The 21,455-nt window shown below is 46.8% G+C and overlaps 2 protein-coding genes across 7 annotated transcripts; both read left to right on the top strand.

Annotated features, from left to right (window-relative positions):
• The first annotated feature begins 9,308 nt into the window (after window positions 1-9,308).
• On the top strand, window positions 9,309-13,422 carry LOC100064979 (alpha-1,6-mannosyl-glycoprotein 4-beta-N-acetylglucosaminyltransferase). Of its 5 annotated transcripts, none has more exons than XM_023632444.2 (6): window positions 9,318-9,413; window positions 9,522-9,648; window positions 9,811-9,863; window positions 10,108-10,237; window positions 11,231-11,390; window positions 12,137-13,421. In XM_023632444.2, exons 4-6 carry the CDS (start codon window positions 10,130-10,132, stop codon window positions 13,276-13,278), a joined length of 1,410 nt encoding a protein of 469 aa, XP_023488212.1. In that variant the 5' UTR covers window positions 9,318-9,413; window positions 9,522-9,648; window positions 9,811-9,863; window positions 10,108-10,129; the 3' UTR covers window positions 13,279-13,421. The 5 variants fall into 5 exon arrangements, with proteins under 5 accessions (XP_014593618.1, XP_023488212.1, XP_070112043.1 ...); XM_070255942.1 differs by having other exon boundaries at window positions 9,330-9,413; window positions 9,811-9,933; window positions 12,137-13,422; XM_014738132.3 differs by lacking the exon at window positions 9,522-9,648 and having other exon boundaries at window positions 9,309-9,479.
• Window positions 13,423-14,614: 1,192 nt separating this feature from the next.
• On the top strand, window positions 14,615-20,994 carry CYB5R1 (cytochrome b5 reductase 1). Of its 2 annotated transcripts, XM_001495674.7 has the most exons (10): window positions 14,615-15,659; window positions 15,863-15,938; window positions 16,225-16,374; window positions 16,517-16,589; window positions 17,115-17,221; window positions 17,463-17,592; window positions 18,288-18,371; window positions 19,277-19,362; window positions 19,803-19,902; window positions 20,187-20,994. In XM_001495674.7, exons 2-10 carry the CDS (start codon window positions 15,924-15,926, stop codon window positions 20,357-20,359), a joined length of 918 nt encoding a protein of 305 aa, XP_001495724.4. In that variant the 5' UTR covers window positions 14,615-15,659; window positions 15,863-15,923; the 3' UTR covers window positions 20,360-20,994. The 2 variants fall into 2 exon arrangements, with proteins under 2 accessions (XP_001495724.4, XP_023488216.1); XM_023632448.2 differs by lacking the exon at window positions 14,615-15,659 and having other exon boundaries at window positions 16,469-16,589.
• Window positions 20,995-21,455: the final 461 nt, after the last annotated feature.

Here is a 21,455-nt window from a genome sequence, read left to right as displayed (position 1 = left end):
TATGAGGTCTCAGTTATGAACACATTAGCAAATGACTTCCCATCACTATCACCACCACGTCTGGCATATAAGTTGCTAAGTAAATATTAGCTCTCTTGGCTCCATTTTTCTTCACATTAATTCAGAGGTGGTACTTACTTGAAAATTTGAAAACTTAGATGGGACAAGCACCCTTCAATCAAAACAGGCACTGGACCCAGAACTAGGGTGGGTTCTAGAAGCCCCCTGCAGGGCCAGTTCTTAACTCATGGGAGGTCTGGGAGTCTCAGGGAAGGGGCAGACATGGCTGGGACATTGGGGCCGACCCAATGGCAGGTGTTTACTAACTGGTTAGTAACTGGGTAAACATCAACCCTGCATTACTCATTAGAGTCTTCACAATCTGGATTGTTCTTTTTGGATTCACATCCTACTGCCTCCCACCCCACCCAAAATTCAGATGGTCTACTATGCCCTTTTCCTCAGACTCACCTGGCAAATTCCTCATCAGATCTCAGATTCTAGCTCAAACGATATCTCCTCTGTGAAGCCTTCCCTAATTACTCAGAGGCAGAGTTAATAACACCTCTCTGCTATTTTCATACTATTTTATGCTGAACTCTCTTCTAGCACTTCTTTCAATCAAGAAATCTACTAAGTGCCTTTTGTGTCATAAGAACTGAGTAAAGAAATACCCTACTGGTATTGTCATTTTCTGCCCACCTGTGTCCCACATTCGGCTAGATCTCCAGAACCCACTGGGCAAGGCCTTCTTTTCATCTCCTACAAGACTAGCACAGTGCCTGGCAACCAGGAAAAACTCAACACATATCTGTTGAATAAGTGAATTATTTTTATTCAGTCATAAAGTGAGTTAACTATTCCCTCAAAATTAATCAGGTCCCCTCTATGTACCAAGCACTGTGCCAAGCATGGCGATTCAAAGACTGATGCTACAGTCCCTGGCCTCACAGTGTTTACACACCAGTAACAAACTGGAATGTCACATCCTCATATCACAGGAAGTGCTAGGTAGAGAGCGAGGACAGCACAGAGGAGAAGCCCCAGCTCACACCCTCCATAGTGTGAATGGTTTCTTCCAAGAGATTCCACAGGATCCTAAATTCTGGGCTGTCAGCTGCAGAATCCTGTGAAGAGGGGACTTTTGTGAAAAAACACCCTACAGTGGTGAGTTCTTAGCCTGGAGTTAACCTGAAGTTAAATACAAAAGTGTGCGTGATATGTGTATGTGTGGTTTTTAGAAGTGGGTATTTGTGTGGGCGCGTGTGGGCATTTATGGAACACACAGGCAGGTGGAGAATGAGTGGGTAAGTGTGTAAGTGAGAAGCGTGAACTGTGTGTGAGTGGATGCATCTGTAGGTGTGTGGAAGGTTTGTGTGTATGGACATGTGGGAGTGGATATACGTGCAGGGGTGCGGGGGTGAATCAGTGTATATACATGTGGGTGGGGTGTTGTGGGTGCTTGTGTAAGTAGGTGCTGGGGGTGAGTGAATGGCTGGGTGCATTTTATCCATTTTTCTGAGAAGATCCAAAGAGGTCTGTGGGTGAAACATGATGAAGAGCATCCTCTGGATAGTCTTCTCTTTCCCCCTGAAGAACATTAGAGCTCATCAGTCTAGAAAGTTCCCAAAGAGACCCATTCCTGAGTAGAGCAGGGGCCTAGGGAACTGGGCATCACCCAGCCATTCTTCAGAGACACAAACTGACCCTTGAGGAACAGAGGACTTCTATTGTTGCACCTTCATTCCATTTCTAGTCCTTGCTTGCATCAGAAGGGCACAAAAGAGAAGGAGGCAGGGCTGGTGAGCTCACCCTTCAGAAGTAAGATCAGCTGGGGCTCCAGCGCCGATAGAGGAGCTACAAGCGGAGCCGACCCCTGAGCATTCCGGAGGCTCCTCAGCTGCCGGTCAGGTCCTGTCTTGTCCACCCAGGCGGAGCCAGCCATGGCCCTGGCTGCTGCCTTGATACCCCCATCCCGTATGCATCAGTTCCCTGTTCTACCCAGAAGCGTGCCTGGGCTGGGCCAAGCAAGTGAGGCCAGGTGGCCAGCCGTGTTCAACACCCGACAAGATCTGCCAGCCCTGCAGGGCTCTCCGGCTCTGTAACCAGCCCACCCCTCTAGCATTGTCCCTGAAAGCTTTTCCTGAAATTCCATTTTGAAAAACCAGCATCATTCCTTTTACGACAGAGGCGAAAAAGAGTGGAGCGGTCAGGCAGCTTTGGGCAAGGTGCTGTGAAGGACAGCCAGGAATGCTACCGTGTTCTCCCTAGGCTGCTCACTGGGGACTGATGGTCTGGGATGATCTATCCTTTCAAATGCCTGTTAAGAGGATCAAGGAAGATTCCACCTTTTCAGCAGAGGCATAGGTCTTGAAGTCTGTCGGAGCTGCATCATGTTGGTGAGAGGTTGGGCTACAGACCCATGGAATTGTCCCAAAAACATCAGTGCAAGTAATGAGAGAGAGCAGGCCTGGCTAAGTCTGTGAATGCGGGGAAACACACTCCACTCTCCCCACTGTCGGTTGGCCTCTGAGGGCCACTGCTCTTTCTGCTCTGAGCATCTTCACCCAGATTCTGACTGGGTGAAACGAAATTTACCCACCAGGGCTCCCTTAATCCCACTGTAATCCCTTGAGCACTGTGGATTTATGAGAAAAATTGGTTATTTCCTGTCATAGGGTGCCTGGGCCAAGAGGGCCAGTCAAGGCCAGGCCCCAGGCCAGGGGGTGTGTATAGGCCAGATGGTGGCAAGCCCAGCCAGAAATGGAGGAAGCCAGGGGGTGACAAAATAGTGCCAAAGGGAGGACTGACAGACAAGCCAGAGAAGCCAGATTTGCTGCAGGTTCAAGGAGTTATCTGCTTGGGGACTAGAAGGTGAAGCCAAAAAGTCAGGATTGGGGTGATGGGGGAAGACAAAAGCTAAGAGAGGCGAGAAGATTTGCCAAATATTGTCTAACAACTGTGTAGGTCATTAGAGGGTTACCCTGGTATACTCACCGACGAGAAAGGAATAAAAGTAGAAACCAGTAACAATTATGTATCTAGAAAATCTCCAAACATTTAGAAATTAAGCAATTTTCTAAATAACTCATCGGTCAAAAAATAAATCTCAAAGGAAATAGAAATTATTTTGAACTGGATAACAATGAACACAACATCTAACTTTATGGGATGCAACTAAAGCAGTCCTGAGAATAAAGTGTATAGTCTTAAAGGCTTGTTTTAGGGGATAATGATGAACATCATTAACCATAAGGAAAATTCAAATTAAAAACACAATGAGATACCACCATAAAACCTATTAAAAGGGCTAAAATTTTTTTAAAAAACTGACATTGCAAGTATTGATGATGAGTAACCAGAACTCTCATGCATTGCTGGTGGATATTCAAAATGATATACCAATTTACGAAAAGGTTTAGCAGTTTCTTCTAAAGCAGACATACACTTAGTCATATAACTCAGCAAGTGCACTCCTGGGTATTTATCTGAGAGATAGGAAAATTTATGTTACCCAAAAACCTGAGAGGGAACATTTTTAGTGGTTTCATTTGTAATTGCCAAAACCTGGAAACAACCCAAATATCCATTAAATCATGAATGAATAAAAAACCTGTAGTCCATCCATGCAGTAGAATACTACTCAGCAGTGAAAAGGAATGAGCTCCTAATATACACAAACACAGATGAATCTCAAATGCAGCATGCTGAGAAGAGCCAGACTCAGAAGGCTGCATACTGTGTGATCCCATTGACACGACATCCTGGAAAAGGCAAAATGATGGAGAGGAAAACAGGGGAAGAGTTGCCAGAGGCTGGAAGTGAGGGGAGGGATTGACTACAAAGGGGCATGAGGAATTTGGGGAGGTGATGGTACTATCTATATCTTGATGATGGTGGAGATTACATGACTATACACATACGTCAAAACTCTCAGAACTCTACACTAGAAAAGGTGATTTTACTATATACAAATTATACCTTAATTTACAAAAGAAAAAACCACAATGGGATACCAGCATATACCCACCAGAATGGTTAAAATTGAAAGGATTGGCAATACCAAACGTTGCCAAGGATATGGATGAACTGAATTCTCATACATTGCTAGTGGAGGGCAAAAAGGGGACAGCCACTTTGGTAAACAATTGGGCAATGTCTTATAAAGTTAAATCGACACCTAGCACACAAAACAGGCATTCCGCTCTTAGATATTTACCCAAGAGGAATGAAAGCATATGTCCACACAAAGACTTGCACGTGAATTTTCATAGAAGCTTTATTGTTTATAGCCAAAAGCTGAAACAACTCTAATGTTCATCAAAAGTCATGAATCGATGAATAACTTGGGGTCCGTCCACACAATGGAACACAACTCGGTCATAAAAAGAGAACAAGGTGCTGATACGCAACAACGCAGATGAGTCTCAGAGCATTGCGCTGAGAGAGAGACCAGACACGAGAGAAGATACACTGGGTGATTCAGCTTATGTTAAACTCTAGAAACGGCAAACCGTACTGGCAGAAAGCATATCAGTGGTTTCCTGGGACCAGAGGTGGGACGGGAGGGTGAGGAGGGTGGTCATTGACCGTATAGGACCACGAAGGAACCTTTTAGGGTGATAGAACTGTCCTATATCTTGATGGTGGTTCTATAAGTGTATACGCTTGTCAAAATTCAGTGAACTACACTTAAAATGGGTTGTAAATTCTATGTCAATAAAGCTAATTTAAAAGCTAAAAAAATAGAATAAATTATTCTAATCAAAATGGCATGATTTAAGCACAGCAGTAGAAACCATCTCCAAGAAGTAGGGGTATACAGAAACACGATTTATAGCAGAGATGACACTGCAAATGAGTGGGGAAAGAACTTTCATTTTAATAAATTGTGCAAGCAAGCATGGCCATCCACATGAGGAAAATAATATGATTGGAATCCTATTGCAAATGCTACCTAAAAATCCATCCTACATAACTGCAAAAAGAATACCTAGGAGGGGTCGGCCCCGTGACCGAGTGGTTGAGTTCGCGCGCGCCGCTTTGGTGGCCCAGGGTTTTGCCAGTTTGGGATCCTGAGCGCAGACATGGCACCGCTCATCAGGCCATGCTGAGGCGGCATCCCACATGCCACAGCTAGAAGGACCCACAACTAAAAAGACACAACTATGTACCGGGGGTCTTTGGGGAGAGAAAGGAAAAATAAAATCTTAAAAAAAAAAAGTAGTCAAATAGATCAGCGGAACTATATAGAGTAAAAATAGCCTCTTGCTTATCCAGGTAATTGATTCTGACAAGATGCCAAGGTAACTCAGAGGGTAAGGGGAAGTCTCTTCCACAAATGGGGCTGGAACAACTGAATATAAGTGCAAAAAAACGAACCTCAACCCCTACCTCATCCCATACACAAATACTAATTTGAGATGAATCATAGACCTAAAGTTAAAAACTAACACTATAGGTCCTGGAGGGAATTATGCTAAACGAAATAAGCCAGTCTGAGAAAGACAAACACCAGATGATTTCACTCATATGCGGAATATAAACAAACACGTGGACAAAGAAAACAGTTCAGTGGTTACCAGGGGAAGGGGGCTGGGGGAGTGGGCACAGGGAGTGAAGGGGAGCACTTATGTTGTGACAGTCAAGAAATAATATACAACTGAAATCGCAAAATGATGTAAACTATTATGAACTCAATTTATAAAAATAAAAACTAACACTATATTCTGCACAGCAAAGGAAACAATCAACAAAATGAAAAAGCACCCTATGGGATGGGAGAAAATATTTGTAAACCATATATCTGATAAGGGGTTAATATCCAAAATATAAAAGGAATTCATACAACTCAATAGCAAAGAAAACAACCCAGTTAAAAAATGGGAAGAGGACCTTTACAGGCATTTCTCAAAAGAAGACATACCAACAACCGGAAGGTATATGAAAATGTGCTCAACATCACTAATCATCAGGGAAATGCAAATCAAAACCACAATGATGGGGCTGGCCTGGTGGCACAGCAGTTAAATTCGCATGTTCCGCTTTGGCGCCCTGGGGTTTGCTGGTTCAGATCCCAGGAGCGGACCTAAGCACTGCTTGTCAGCCATGCTGTGGCAGGCGTCCCACACATAAGGCAAAGGAAGATGGGCACAGATGTTAGCTCAGGGCCAGTCTTCCTCAGCAAACAGAGGAGGATTGGCAGCAGATGTTAGCTCAGGGCTAATCTTCCTCAAAAAAGAAAAAAAACCCACAACGAGATACCACCTCACATCTGTTAGAATGACTATTACAAAAAAAAAAAAGGTAAGTTTGAGGATGTGGAGAAAAGTGAACACTTGTACACTGTGGGTGGGAATGTAAATTTGTACAGCCACTATGGAGAACAGTGTGAAGGTTCCTCAAAAAGTTAAAAATAGAACTAACTATGATTCAGCAATCCCACTGCTGGGTATTTATCCAAAAGATGAAATGAGTATCTCGAAAAGGTATCTGTACCCCCATGTTCATCGCAGCATTATTCACAATAGCCAAGACACAGAAACAACCTAAATGTCTGTTGCCAGATGAATGGATAAAGAAAATGTGTGTGTGTGAGGGGGGTACATATTTATATACACAATGGTATATTATTCAGCTTTTAAAAAGGAGAAAATTCTACCATTTGCAACAACATGGATGAACTTGGGGACAGTAGGCTAAGTGAAATAAGCCAGACAGAGAAAGACAAATACTGAGTGATCTCATTTATGTGTGGAATCTAAAATAATCAAACTCATAGAAGCAGAGAGTAGAATGGTAGCTGCCAGGAACTGGGGGAAGGCAGAAATGGGGAGACCTTAGTCAAAGGGTACAAAGTTTCAGTTCCGCAAGATTAATAAGCTCTTGGGATCTAATGTACAATAATGTGACTAGAGTTAACAATACTGTATTGGATATGTGCAATTTGCTAAGAGGGTAGATCTTAAGGGACTTCACAACAAAAAAGAAAGAAAGAAAATGGTGGGGCCAGCCCTGTGGCCAAGTGGTTAAGTTCACAGGCTCTGCTTCAGCGGCCCAGGGTTTCGCCAGTTCGGATCCTGGGCGTGGACCTGGTACCACTCATCAGGCCACGCTGAGGAGGCATCCCACATGCCACAACTAGAAGGACCCACAATTAAAGATACACAACTATTTACTGGAGAGCTTTGGGGAGAAAAAGGAAAAATAAAATCTTTAAAAAAAAAAGAAAATGGTAACTGTGAGGTGATAGATGTGTTATTTAACTTGATTGTGGGGATTATTTCACAATGCAAATGTATATCAAGATATCAAGTTGTACACCTTAAATATATCTCATTTTCATTTGTCAGTCATACTTCAATAAATCTGTGGGAAAACACTATAAAGCTTCTAGAAGGAAACATAAGAGAATATCTTTGCTATCTTGTAGTACATCATATTTTTAACCAGGAGAAAAAAATCACTGACCATAAAAGAAAAAAATGATAAATTGAACGTCAAAATTACACATAACTTTTTAATGCAAAAAAATGGTTCTAGATCTTCTCTAACCATCTTAACCTCAATATAAAGCTTTTAGTAGTTTTTTTGTTTGCTTGCTTTTTGGTTCCTAGAGGAGAAAGGGGAGGAGAGGGGAGAAAAATTCCAAAAAGAAGATTCAAAGCGGGGAGAGAGGGGAGGAGAAGGGCTTTAGTTGAAAGAAGCTATGCCCTAGTAGAAGACCGTAGTAGTTAAACACACATTCTTGTCAAAACAATATTATTATGGTTAAGGAAAATGCAGTGTGTGTAATATACACAGTGGAATACTATTCAGCCATAAAAAGAAGAAATCCTGCCATTTGCAACCACACGGATAACCCTTGAGGGCCTCATGCTAAGTGAGACACGTTAGACAGAGAAAGATAAACTCTGCATGATCTCACTTACATGTGAAATCTGAAAAAACAAACCCACAGAAAAAGAGAACAGATTTGTGTTTACCAGAGGTGGCGGGGGTGGGGGTGGTGTAGGGAGGGAGGGCGGGCAGGTAGAGACTAGGGGAATTGGATGAACAAGGTCAAATGTACAAACTTCCAGTTACAAGATAAATGGGTACGGAGGATGTAATGTACAGCGTGGGGGCCATAGTTAACTCTGCTGTGCAGTATACTTGAAAGTTGCTGCGAAAGTAATCCTAAAAGTTCTCATCATGCGAAAAAAAACTTTTTTTTCTTTTTCCCTTTTTTTTTAATCTATATGAGTTGATGGATGTTAACTAAATGTATGGTGGTAATCATTTTGGAATATATGTAGGTAAAGTCTAATGACTTGTGGAAATTAAGAAAAGAGACCTTAACGAACCTGGAGTTGGGAAGGCCTGTAGGGGCAGCACTCACACCCTATCACGCATCCTCAGTTACACCAAACAGGAAGAGAGGGAGCCTGCATCTTGGACAGGAAGTGAAACCACTTTAACTACTGAAGGAAGATTTCTCTCCCCATGGCCGACAGCCCAGCCAATGAGAAACGCTGCAGGCCAGCCAATGAGAAGCCATTGCCCCCCTAAACTGCCACTTCCCCGAGATGGGCTTTCCTTTAGAACAGCCCCTCCCTCTCCCTGGTTTTCTCTATAAAAGCAGCTCCCCCCTTTTTTTCTGGATTTGCCTGTGATTTGCTATGGCATGCACATTCTGAATTGTACTTCCTTTGGCTATTCCCAAATGAACTCATTTTGAGATAACAGGAAAATTTGCTGTTTAAGTTGACATGCTCTACATCTTAAAGTCACACAGTTCTGTATGTCAATTATATCTCAATAAAACTGACAGAAAAAAACCGTTATAAGTAAAATATGATCCTAAATACAGGTTCCATTTTTCATATCTAAAAAGTTGAATTGACAAAACCAGTAATGAAAAGAATAGATAAAGGGAAGAAAAGAAACTTCGGAGGCTCACTGGGCAATTCTGGGCCCAAGAAAGAATGGGAGACTTGAGGACCAATTTGTGGTGATTAACAGACCCACTAGACAGCAGCCTGGGCAGGGAGGGGGACAGACTGGCAGGCAGCTCCTCCCCCTGGAACCATCTATGGGGGCCCTCTAACAGGGGAAAGGCCTATTAGATACCCATTCAATATCCACCCTTGTCAATTTGATTCAAACTGACAGTTAATTTCTAAACTTCCTGGTTTGAGATAAAAGACAGGAAATCTGGTTTTAAAACTTGCCTCCCACTTTATCTAGAAACAGGTGTTTGATGTGAGGCTGGAGTGGTGAGCAGGCCCCCATTCAGGGTGAACAATGGTTGTCAAGCAGGGTCTCCTGGGAGAGGTGACTAGTTTCAGCTACCTCAGAGAAATCCCTCTGGGCCCCCACCCTGCAACATTAGAGTTTTTTCTCCTTGATTTCAGAGAAATCTTTGCTCTATGGTAAACCCTCAAGCCACATTTTCTGTTAGACAGAAAGCCTCCAATGGATATAGCACTCCAAACATGGTAAAAACTTTCACGTGATTAGAAATTTCTGGTCACTTTTAGGTCTCCATCCTTCTTACTAGTCCAGGATGGGGAGGATATAGTAACAAGAGTTTCCCTTGGTCCCTCTGACTTGATTCAAAACCTCACAGTCTGCCTAGCATAATCCTGGGAAGGATCAGACACAAAAGTAAGTGGGGAGTTAATAGATGAGACCCAATTTGTTAATCAAGAACACCCAAGTGGAGACTCTGGCTTGAGTTGGAAGCTTAGGGAAGGGTATGATTAATACCTAACCTTTGATTTCCTCTTCTTGGCAACACATCATCTCTGATTGGGTCTCTACTTCAAGAGTGGATGAACGAAAGAAGTGACTCCAATTTCACCTGGAAACCCAGACAGGAGGTGAAGAATGTAGAGGTCGAACAGAATCAAACTCCTTGACATTTGTCTCTCCTTAGATGGCTACAACTAGGTGGGGAGGGGTCAAATTCAAAGGGAAAAGGCTAAGGAAATAATTTGGCAGTGGTGCCCAGGAGGAATGATGGGGGAAAGGAAGTGGGAGGCTCCCAAGCAAGAGGAGAACATCCCTATGCATCTCTGAGCAAGATGCACTCAGGACCCATATTCCGCTCACATTTCTTTGCAGAGCTGCTCCAGGCCCCAGCACCATGCATCACTGCCTGTGGAAATATATCATAGTTGCTGTGTCCTTAATCTTCCTCAGCTTCTTCCTCCAGAAGAATAAGGAAGAGCGTATTGAATACCGTTTATCATTGGTAAGTACCAGAGATTGAGGATGGACCGCTTGCTAATCCTTCACTAGGAGGTAAATTCTTCCAGTTATGTGAACACTCTAATATCACCATAGAAGTTCTCAGATGAGAACACTTGAAGAATCAAGAGAGTACCAGAGAAAAGATAAATGTTGAACCAGCCTTGAAGTATAAACAATATTTGAATAAAGGCAGAGAGGAAGAGAGGGCATTTTGAGTGTGGAGAGAGCAATGCACAGACACTTCTAGAAGACCGTGCGGACTGGCAGGACCAGCGCGTGATGATGCCTGCCTGGGTTCTGGCCGCTTCCCTCACCAGGGCCTAGCATGAGAGATGTTATCTTCCCACATCTCACATGAAGGGACTGAAACTCAGAGCCCTAAAATAACATCGCCCATGTTCAACGTCTGCAAATGGAGAAGGCCACACCCAACACAAGTCATGCTCAGGTTTAAAGTCTGCATTTTTCCTAAATGCCTCAGACCAGCTGGAGCAAAGCATAAAGCGGTTGTGGGGAAGTGGTCCAGAAATGTGTTTGGTCAGAATCGAGCAGGAGAAAGGACTTTAGAACTGAGGCACTATGTATAACTTCCTCAAGGACAGGACCAGCATTGGTCTTCAGCATCTGTCACAGAACCTAGCACGGTCTAAGCTGAGTTAGATGACTTTCGCCAGCCTGATAATAGTAGGAGAAATTAGATGTGGGGCATGGTGGGGGCAGGCAAGTTCTTACTCTACACCTAGGACCTTCCTACAGCCATTCCACACAGAACTGGGGAGCACCACTTCCCTGATGCCAGAGTTCAGCCCTTCTGGAAAACCCTGTGTGTCCTCCTGGTGAGGTGGGGATAATGGTTAACTGAACCCTGACACTTGGCAACCTGGTGACTGCATCCTGGGGCTTGCCTAGCTTGTCCTAGAAGGGGGATCTGCTCCCCAATTGTCTCCAGGGATGCAGGGATGAACCTCAAGGCTGATGCTTATCCTATCCTCAGGAGGAGGAAAAGAAGAAAATACTGTGGCAGTTAGACCAGGAGCGAATCAGCTCTGAAAGCAAGAACCATCTAAAGACCTTCAAGGAGATGCAGCAAAACTCCCCTTTACTCCATCATGCCAACTACAAATTCCTGGCTGGAGCCCCTCCCCAGGAAAAGAGTGAGTACATGGGAGGGAGTGGTCAGATTGGGACAAGGTCATATCAGTTTCCGACAGGAAAAAGGAAGGTGGATAAAAGGCAAATGAGCTGCCATCTGGTGAGGAAAGGAGGGTGCTCTGAGGGAGGGCCACGCTATGGAATTTGGTGCAGGGATAATTCTGAGTGCCTTCTCTTCCCACCTGCCACCCTTTGAATGACCAACAGGATGAGAAGTCCATAGTAAGCCATCACATAGTGAAGCACACTCATGGCAGGGAGGGGAAGACAGGAGGGAGGGAACCCAGAGGGAGCCATGGGAAACAGCCTGGGTAGAGAGAGAAGAGGGCAGATGGATGCTGACTTGCTGTGCACCAGACTGCCAGAGCCCCAGGGTTTACACAGGGCCCTGGAGATCCTCAGATCCAGGTCTGGTTGATCCACGGGAGCTGAGATAACCCTGAGGTCAAGGCCAGGCTAATTTGCCAAGCCAGCAAGTTTACCTTTGGTACAGGGCAGGCTTCTCCATCACAGAGAGCCTTTTCCTTCATAAAGATTCCTCAAACAGCCTTTCAAAATAGAGATCAAATAAAACCACTTGACAACTTCTGGTCAGAGTTTAACCTCTTATCCAGACCACACTCTCCCAGGGAATAGAAATGTGAATTTGTCACAGGTATTGGCATTAAGGGGAAGACCTGGGAGGAGAGACCCAGCAACTTTCACCATCTTAAAGTGCTAAAGGTTCTCTTCTCTCTCCCGCCCCCAGAACTGCTGACAGTGGGCATTTCCTCAGCACGGAATCCTCGTGGGAGCTACCTCTTGGACACCCTGCAGTCCCTGTTTCAAGCTTCCTCAGGACCTGAGTTGGATTGTGTTGTGGTGCTGGTCTACCTGTCAGATCCTGACCCTGAATGGCTCAGCCAAACAGCTGCCAATATTTCAAGCCTCTTCAAACCACACATCGAGGACCAAAACCTGCTCATGATCCACGGTTGTCTCAGTGGCTCTCCCTTCCCAAGAGATCTGAACAGCGCTAATCACTCCTTGCCCTGTGACGCACGTGACTCCAGGCAGAAAGTCGATTATGCCCTCCTCATGAACTTTGCTTTCAACCTCTCTGAATACTTTCTGATGCTGGAAGATAATGTTCACTGCACCCCCAAATTTATTTCTACCATCTATTGGGCATTATCAGCCTGGAAAGAACTACCTTGGGTGATCCTGGAGTTCTCCAGCCTGAGCTTCTCTGGGAAAGTTTTCCACAACAGCGACCTCTCCCGCCTGACCTCTTTCTTTCTCCTCTTCCATAAGGACACTCCTATTCACTTGCTTCTCTCTGAATTCCGTCTTCTCTTGGCCCAAAACACTCCAATTCGTTTCAGTTCCTCAGTCTTCTCCTACAGGGACAATTATTCTGTGTTGGTGGACACATGCTTTCCTGTGGAGAAGGAAGAGATCTTTGGTGAACCAGACAACCCCGTTGCCAGTGTCCTCAGTGACATGATGACACTATCTAATATTATTCCACAATATGCTTACACTCTTAACGATGAGTGCTATTCTACGTTTGATCCTGTAAGAGGCAACTACCTGACAGTGATTTTGGAGAGGCCACAAAAAGTCATCCGGATAGAGGTGTTGACAGGTTCTGACAAACAAGGCCTGTACCGGCTGCACCAAGGGCAGATAGAACTGGGCTATGAGCTCTTAGAGAATTCCAAAGGCTGTGCTCGCTATACCCTGCTAGGTCCACTGGTGGAAGGAAATTTGGACCAGAGGGTATTTTACGAAGAAGATTCTGTGGAGGAGTTGCGTTGTGTACGACTGGTGGTGCTAGCACCTCAAGAGTCTTGGCTCCTAATCAGGCAGATCAAAGTCTGGACTGAGTACAAGGAGGAGGAGAGTTAGAGGGCAAAATGGGAATTCTGAAAGGACGGGATTTGGGAATGGAATCACATGGTTGACAAGAAATAAAGCTAGAAATTGATCAAAGCCTGCTCATTCTGAGTAAGGTGACCATGTGATTTATTGTCCAAACTGGGACACTTTTGAGAGTGAAAGGAAGCACCATGAAAAATTACACCAGAACAGCAGATGTAAACCAGGACTGTCCCAGCAGGCTCAGATGTATGTCATCCTAGTTCTGATTTTTGTGGGCTACTTACAATAGTTGGGGCAGAGACAAGACAATAACCTGGCTTCCAACGGCCAGAGAGAGGGAAGGAGACACCATGAACTGCCTTGGCTCTTATCCCCACACAACTCTAACCCCCTAAGATCTTTCTATGAAGAAGTTATTGCCCTATCTGGAGTTGCAACTGTCATGATAGTACCATGATCATGGAGGTGGAACCGGCTTTGGCGCATATCTACACACCTGTGTTAGTCTGTTTGGGCTGCTATAATAGAATACTATAGCCTGGGTGACTTATAAACAACAGAAATTTATTTCTCACAGTTTTGGAGCCTGGGAAGTTTAAGATCAAGGTGCCGGCAGATTCTGCCCCTGGTGAGAACCTCCTTCCTGGTGTATGGGTGGCTGTCTTTTCTCTGTGTTCTCATGTGGCAGAAAGTGGTAAAGGAACTCTCAGGCTTGTTTTATAAGGGCACTAATCCCATTCATGAAAACTCTGCCCTCAAGGCCTAATCACCTCCTAAAGCCTCCATCTCCTGATACCATCACCTTGGGGGTTAGGATTTCAATATGAATTTTGAGGGGGACACATTCAGACCATAGCAAGACCCAAACCTCCAATGTGCCAAGGTTGAGACCTTGCTGGAGCAAAGTTTAGCTGGGATTCAATAACGGACATTTTAAGTATCTACGAATCCCCTAGAACTGTGTCCAAAATTTGGTATGAATTCATAAATGCATTTTTCTAAGAAGAGAATACTTTCATCAGAGCATTGAAATGTTTCATATCTATCTCTAAAAAGTTAAGAATAGCTAAACCAGTAGCTTTAACTTTCTTAAGAGAGGAAACAATGTTACTTACGAGAAATTTTTACATTTCCATTGAAATATTTTAAAAACTCTTAGAACTAATGAGTTTAGCAAGTTCACAGAATACAAAGTCAACACACAAAAATCAATCATATTTCTATACACTAGTAAATACAATTGGAAATAAAAATTTTATAAAACAATGGCATTTAAAATAGCACCCCCTGTTATGGCCTGAATTGTGTCCCCCCAAAATTCATTTATTGAAGTCCTAGCCCCCTACTGCCTCAGAATGTGACTGTATTTGGAGATAGAGTTTAAAGAGGTAAAATGAGGTCATTAGGGTGGACCCTAATCCAATGTGACACATCCTTATAAGAAGACGAACTTAGGACACAGACAAACAGAGGGAAGACAATGTGAAGGGAGATGACCACCACTTACAAGCCAAGGAGAGAGGTCTCAGAAGAAATCAAGAGCAAGTGTCAATCTGGTTGGGAAACTATGTATGAGAAAGAACGGCCATCTTGGCAAATTTGTAGCTCCAGTGGGCTCTCAGTGTCTGTCTCAGTTTCTGACTCCACCTGTCCCACGCTTCTGCTGCCAACAGAGCTTGCTCTTAAAACCCTAACTGAGCATCAGTGCTGTCTCCTGGGTCATTATAGTAGCTGACATCTGTTGAGTATTTTGCTCCATGTGTACAGTCAGTACACTAAGCACATTACATATCTCATTTAAGCCTCATAATAACGTTATGAACTAGATAGATGATAGTACATATCCATCTACATAGATGAGGAATCGCAAAGAAGTTGAGTAAGTTGCCTAAGCTCACAGCCAGTAAGTGCTCAAGGTGAAATTCTTGTTCAGTTCTCTTTGAGCCTGAGGGCAGGAGAACCCAGATCTGGACAATGAGCTTGACTGGACCCAAAACAAGCTCCTGAGTGATCACGATGGCCTGATGTCCCGGCGCTGTGAGCAAAACCAGTCAAGTGGGACCAGCAAATGCAGTTGCTATGAAGTTGCTATACACCGTTCATGCCTGAAGGAGACTCCGCCAGGCTGTTCAATTCTCTTGTTGTAATTCAGCTGTTGAAAAACTAAGGTGACCACACGATGATTAATTTCAGCCCCTGCTGCTCCACCTCGAGCCTGTCTCTGGCTCAACGCCCCACCCTGTGTGTTAAGCATTCGCAGACTGATTTCCAGTCCCCCGACTTGGTGAGACTCTACATTTGACAGGACTCCCACCCTGTTCCGGGCTAAGAGGGGCTAAGCGGGTCGAAGTGGCAGGGACAGAAGGCTGGGGAGGAGAGGCTGGAACTGCTGTCTTCAAAGGTCTCTGGTAAGCACCCGGCTCCTGGGCCCAGCCGCCAGCGAGCGTGGGAAGGAAGGGGTGGGGCTCAGAGCCACTCCGCCCTCCGGCCCGCCTCCTTCCAGGCCCCGCCCACCTACAGACCCGTCCGCCCCGCCCACTGCCAGGCCCCGCCTCCTTCCGGCCCCGCCCACTTACAAGCCCCTCCTCTGTATGGTCCCGCCCATTGCCAGGCCCCGAGGCGCATTGTGGGATCTGCTCGCCGGCTGGCGGTGGAGGACACGGCTCGCGGTCATGGCTTTCCAGCCGGTGAGCCCCCTCGGAGCCCCCTCGCTCCACGTGCTGCACCAGGGGACTCTGCGCCATCTGGTTCTGGGCGCTCAGCTCTGGACCAGGGCTCTTTCCGCCGACCCAGCCCTGGATGCCGGGGTCCCGGTACCGCACATGGGGGCTCGGGACCCCGCCCAGATACCCCCGCTCCCGCGCTGGAGCGCCTGGTCGGCACCCCTGGGGCGGCTGGGCGTAGGGGACGGTCACCACCCACTCCCCGGGCGCTTCCCCAGCGTGGCGGTTACGCGGCCCCTTCTACCCACAGAGCCCAGTCCTGCTGGCCTCCCTGGGGGTGGGACTGCTGACTCTGCTCGGCCTGGCCCTGGGATCCTACTTGGTTCGGAGGTCCCGCCGGCCGCTGGTCACTCTTCTGGACCCCAATGAGAAGTACCTGCTGCGACTGCTAGATAAGACGGTAAGTTGGAGGAAGGGGCTGGGGAAGAGGAGGGGACCAGAGTTCCCTCCTTGTATGAAACGGACAGCATCCACTGTGGTTGGGATGCCCGTAGGCAGCACCAGACCTGCCTGGTGAAACACTCGTGTCATCCATTCTCCAGACTGTGAGCCACAACACCAAGAGGTTCCGCTTTGCTCTGCCCACCGCCCACCACGTTCTGGGGCTGCCTGTGGGTAAGGAAAGTGTGGAGTGGGCTCTTTCCCTGGTGTCCTAGAGGGCTGATTCCCCTTCTGGGGTCTCCTGAAACACGCTGCTTCCATCTATTGCCTCCCCATCCCATTCCCCTCCCCCACCTGGCACTGGATCCTCCAGGCTGTGAGGTGCTACTGGGCCACTCTAGGGTATGGCGTCTGTGCCCCCAGACATCTTTAACACTCAGCCGTCCTCCCTCCTTCCTGCAGGATTTGCTCATACCTGCCCTAGAGCAACCACTCATTTTTTTCCCCACTGCCCAAACCCTCAACTCACTGCGGCTGAAAGGTCCTGGCAGTAATTGATGAGTTTCTCCAATGGGGGACTTATGAAGGATCCAACTGTGTGTTCAAAGGGGTGAATCCTCGCTGCCTGGTAGCTCACTGGGACCACAGTAGGAAGCAAGATGTCCTTGTCCTCTCAAATCTCTCTGAGTACTTTGAAAGGTAACAGGAATGCAGCACATCTGCAAGCAGCCCTTATGTAGCTCTCTGCATGGTCCCCAGGCAAACATGTCTACCTCTCTGCCCGAATTGATGGCAGCCTGGTCATCAGGCCATACACTCCTGTCACCAGTGATGAGGACCAAGGTTACGTGGATCTTGTCATCAAGGTAAGGGGGTAGGAAGGAGCCCCAGGAGCTCTTTATCCTACTCTTTCTGGGATTTGTGGGAACTTCCAAGATGTGTTTGATAGCAGGAGATGTGTGTCCTTTGTGGATATGAAGAAAGTAGGTGGACTAGGAAAAGATGGCACATGTCTCATCCCTGCCCCAGCTTCAGGGAGGGTCAGTCAACAGGGGGCTCAGAAATCAGTGACGTTCCAACAAAGTATTTTCCATTCTGTCTTACCAGGTCTACCTGAAGGGTGTGCACCCCAAATTTCCTGAGGGGGGGAAGATGTCTCAGTACCTGAATAGCCTGAAGATTGGGGATGTGGTGGAGTTTCGAGGGCCAAGTGGGTTGCTCACTTACACAGGAAAGGGTAACAGCCTCTTTTCTCCTTGAGCCTGTGTCCCACGTCTCCCGTGCCCACAGTGCTCTTGGCACAGTGTGGCTGTGTGTGTTCATGTGTGTGCATGTGTGTAAGGACCAGAGCTGCCCTTCCTTTAAACATAGCACAGCTATTATGGAAATGCGTCTCTCTCAGCCCCGTTTGCCACAGGGATCAGTTCCCTGTCCATCTGAATTGAGCAGCCATGACAGCTGTGGAGTTTGTGAAGCAAGCACTACCTCTCTTTGCCTCCCTGAAAGATTCGCCCTCAGGCTGAGCTGTTTGGAGAACCAGAGAGAGCTTTCAGTCCTTCTCATGGGAACAGCTGGGTGCATTAGCAAGCTTCTGGGGCTGCTCTGTGCCACTTGGGAAAGCAGGTTCACACCTGGCCCTGTGCCTGTCGCCCTCAGCAGGGAGTGACCCTCTGCCAAAAGCAGCTGATGACTCACGGTGTGGCCCTAAACTGACTGGTAGTTAATAATATGGGACAAATAGTCCTGGCCCCATTGTTCCTCAAGTGTATTATTGTCAGAGCTGGCTCAACTCAAACCCCTACCCAAGCTCCAAGATCAGGTTTCATAGCAGCTGCTAAACTGGCCTGCGACATGTTTTCAGTTCTGCGTTTGTTTTCTTAGTTCTCTATATTGACTTCATTCTCCTACCCTCCTCTTCACTTGACTTCTCAGGGACTTTTAGCATTCAGCCCAACAAAAAATCTCCACCAGAGCCCCGAGTGGTGAAGAAACTGGGAATGATTGCCGGCGGAACAGGTGTATGTCACTTCAGGGGCCATTCTCCCCCACCGTTGTTGATTGTTGCCATGAAAACTTCCAAGTGACCCTGTGAAGGTTTGGTAATCATAGCCAAGCTGTTATTCAGGATTCCCAGCAGTGGCTAGAGCTCCCCAGTATCTGATAAACAAAATCACAATGACATAGAAACCCCCCCAAAATTTTTTTAACTGATAGAATGAGAGAAATAAATCAGGTGGGCTCTCCCAAGACCTCAAATTGAATGTTTCTCATAAGTTTTAGGTGAGAATAGAGAGAAGCAACTAGGAATAGGATAGTCAACAAGAAAGAAAATTAGCATTGGTTACTTCCATGTATTAGATGCCATGATAGTCACTATATGTATGCATCTATGAAGCAGGCGCTAGCCTTCCCCTTTTACAGATGAGAAACTGGAGGTTCAGAGAGGTTGAATGGTTTCTATAGTGTTATTTAATTGGTAGTGGCCAGAGGCAGGATTAGTATCTACTCTGCCCAATTCCAAAGCATGTGCACTTAACCTGCGTGTCCAGTGTTCCAGAACCCTCATCACTGAATCAGGAGGTACTTATAGTCACCTGTGATATTTGAGTCCTAGCCTCCAACGGGCTCTCAGAGGAAGTCTTAGATTGATTCCTTAGACAGATTTCAGCAATGGGAACTTAAGTGAGTATTGAGCATGACCACCATCCACCTACCAGATAAGAATTTCAGTGAGTGTGGGGTGAAGGGCATATGTGTCCAGAAGTGTAGGTACTGGAGGATACACAGGGGGAGATGAGAGGATTGGGGCACTAAAGGAAATCAGAGTGGAGTGGTGAATGAGGAGAAGTGAGGCAAAGGGCTGAGGAGCTGGGAGTCAGGGGAGAGGCCTCTCACTCTGGGGGGGCGGTATCTTGATGCAGGAGTCACCCCAATGCTGCAGCTGCTCCGGGCCGTCCTGAGTGACCCTCAAGACCCAACCCAGTGCTTTCTGCTTTTCGCCAACCAGGTTGGTTTCCTCCTCTCGGTCCTGGGATGCAAAGCTGCAAAGTGGGTGGGCCTGAGAGGTGTGCTGACAGCGAGAACTGATCCAGAGCCTGTCTAGCCCCTGCCCACAGTCCCTGCAAGGCAGAGGGTCCTCTCCTGCAGCAAGGAGGACAGAGTACTGGGCCCGGTTCCTTCCCTGCCCAAAGGAAAGGAAACATGGGAGGACTCCAGTCCTGACATAGAAGTGTGCCTCTCCTTGGGTACACATTCTGTCTTCATTCCCTTATGCCGTGTAAATAGAGGCCTTACCCTCATTCTCATTCCAGCCCCCTGAAAGTCCTGCTTATTCCCTGGAACTTGAGTTTTCTTTTTCTCTCCTGGTTGGAAAGCTGTTATAGCAGAGCACTTTTTCTGTGTGGGCCTGAGGAGTTCCCTAAAGACTGCGTCCCCTTTTCGTTTCAGACTGAAAAGGATATAATCTTGCGAGAGGACTTGGAGGAACTGCAGGCCCGATATCCCCGTCGCTTTAAGCTCTGGTTCACTCTGGATCATCCCTCAGAAGGTACCCTCCCCAAATCAGGGCCTCGCACCTCTGAGCTCTGTTTCAGTGAAACTAACCCTCCCTGACACTGCCTGATTCCCAAGTCCGAGTGCATGGGGACGCTGGTCTCCTGGGCCCTTTCCTCCCAATTACTGTTCACGGAGGGTGGCCGCGATGGCCCTGCTGCTACACATCCAGCTACTGCTACACCTGGTGCCTTTCTGGGTCCTCCCCATCTCCGGGCATGGCACCCCCTTGCAGCACGGGTCTGGAGTGTCAGTTCTCTCCTCTCCCCTGTCCTTCAGAGTGGGCCTACAGCAAGGGCTTTGTGACTGCCGACATGATCCGGGACCACCTGCCCGCCCCGGCAGATGACGTGCTGCTGCTGCTCTGTGGGCCTCCCCCGATGGTACAGCTGGCCTGCCATCCGAACTTGGACAAACTGGGCTACACGCAGAAGATGCGATTCACCTACTGAGCGTCCCCTAGTTCCCTGGGCCCTGCAGTGTCCCCAGTCAGTACACAAATGCCTTAAGCCCTGGATTCCTTTCCTGACAGGATCAGCCTTTTTGTCTTACTCTGGAGCTGAAATCTCCATGGTACCTGCAGAAACAACATCCTTATAGCCATGGAAAAGGGCCAAGGCTGAGTCGCTCCCTGGAAGGCCCCTGCACATCTCCCTGTGGTAAAAGGTCCAGGTCAGGCGCATGGAGCAATCTCTTCCACGGGTCAGAAAGAAGGAAGCATGTACATTTGATCCAAGACTGGCTAGTTCCTTGAGAGCACTGCACTATTCTTTGTGTCTGTGATGAAAGGAAGAATCTATCCAATGGGTGTTACTTAATATTCAGTGCTTAACCCATAGCAGATTCCATGTGTGTGAGTGCAAGTTGAGCAGACTTACAGAAGTAGTCTTATAGAAATTGCAGGAAAAGAAGAAATGGTTTCTGCAGAGCTTAGAGAATGGAATCTGAAATATTTATTTGTATCTGTCTGTCTCTGTCCCTGCCCAGGCTGGAGGGAAGTAGCAACCCACAGTCTAAGACTGCTGCTTGTGGCAGGAACCTCTGGCTATGCAAATAAATGTGGCTAAGGCCCCAGTGTTATACCTAAGGGGTTGTTGTGTCTGGGGTCCTGTGTCCAAGGCTTTTCATGCCTGAGAATCTTGGGAGGAACAGTTTCCCAGCACAGAATTTTTCCCAGGTCTTCCAAAGAACCGTTGAGCAGTTGTACCATGTGCTGAAATGTGAGCTGCCACCAAACTCAGTGATCATCTTAGCAGCTGTTTCAGCAGAATCAGAAGCTCAGCTTCTCCCTGGAGGCTTTTAAGGTGAGGGAAAGAGAATACAAGTTAGAGGGGAGGCTTTTTGAGCCCAGGAACCCCTCGCAGTGGTCCCTTGGTTTGGCTCCTCTTTCCCTTCTTCCTTCTGTTGGCCCTTCACCATATTTATCCTACAGGGTACCAGACAAACAAACCAGAGGATTGTCTTTCTATTTGGAAGAGAAGCCTCCTCCTTTAAAAAGTAACCTGACATCACCAGCCCTAGCCAGACTTGCTGGTGTCTGGACAGAGC

The sequence above is a fragment of the Equus caballus genome, chromosome 30, assembly GCF_041296265.1.
Source record: "Equus caballus isolate H_3958 breed thoroughbred chromosome 30, TB-T2T, whole genome shotgun sequence".
Lineage (NCBI taxonomy): Eukaryota > Metazoa > Chordata > Mammalia > Perissodactyla > Equidae > Equus > Equus caballus.
The sequence above is the reverse complement of the archived record's forward strand: the minus strand, read 5'-3'. Positions and strand labels throughout refer to the sequence as shown.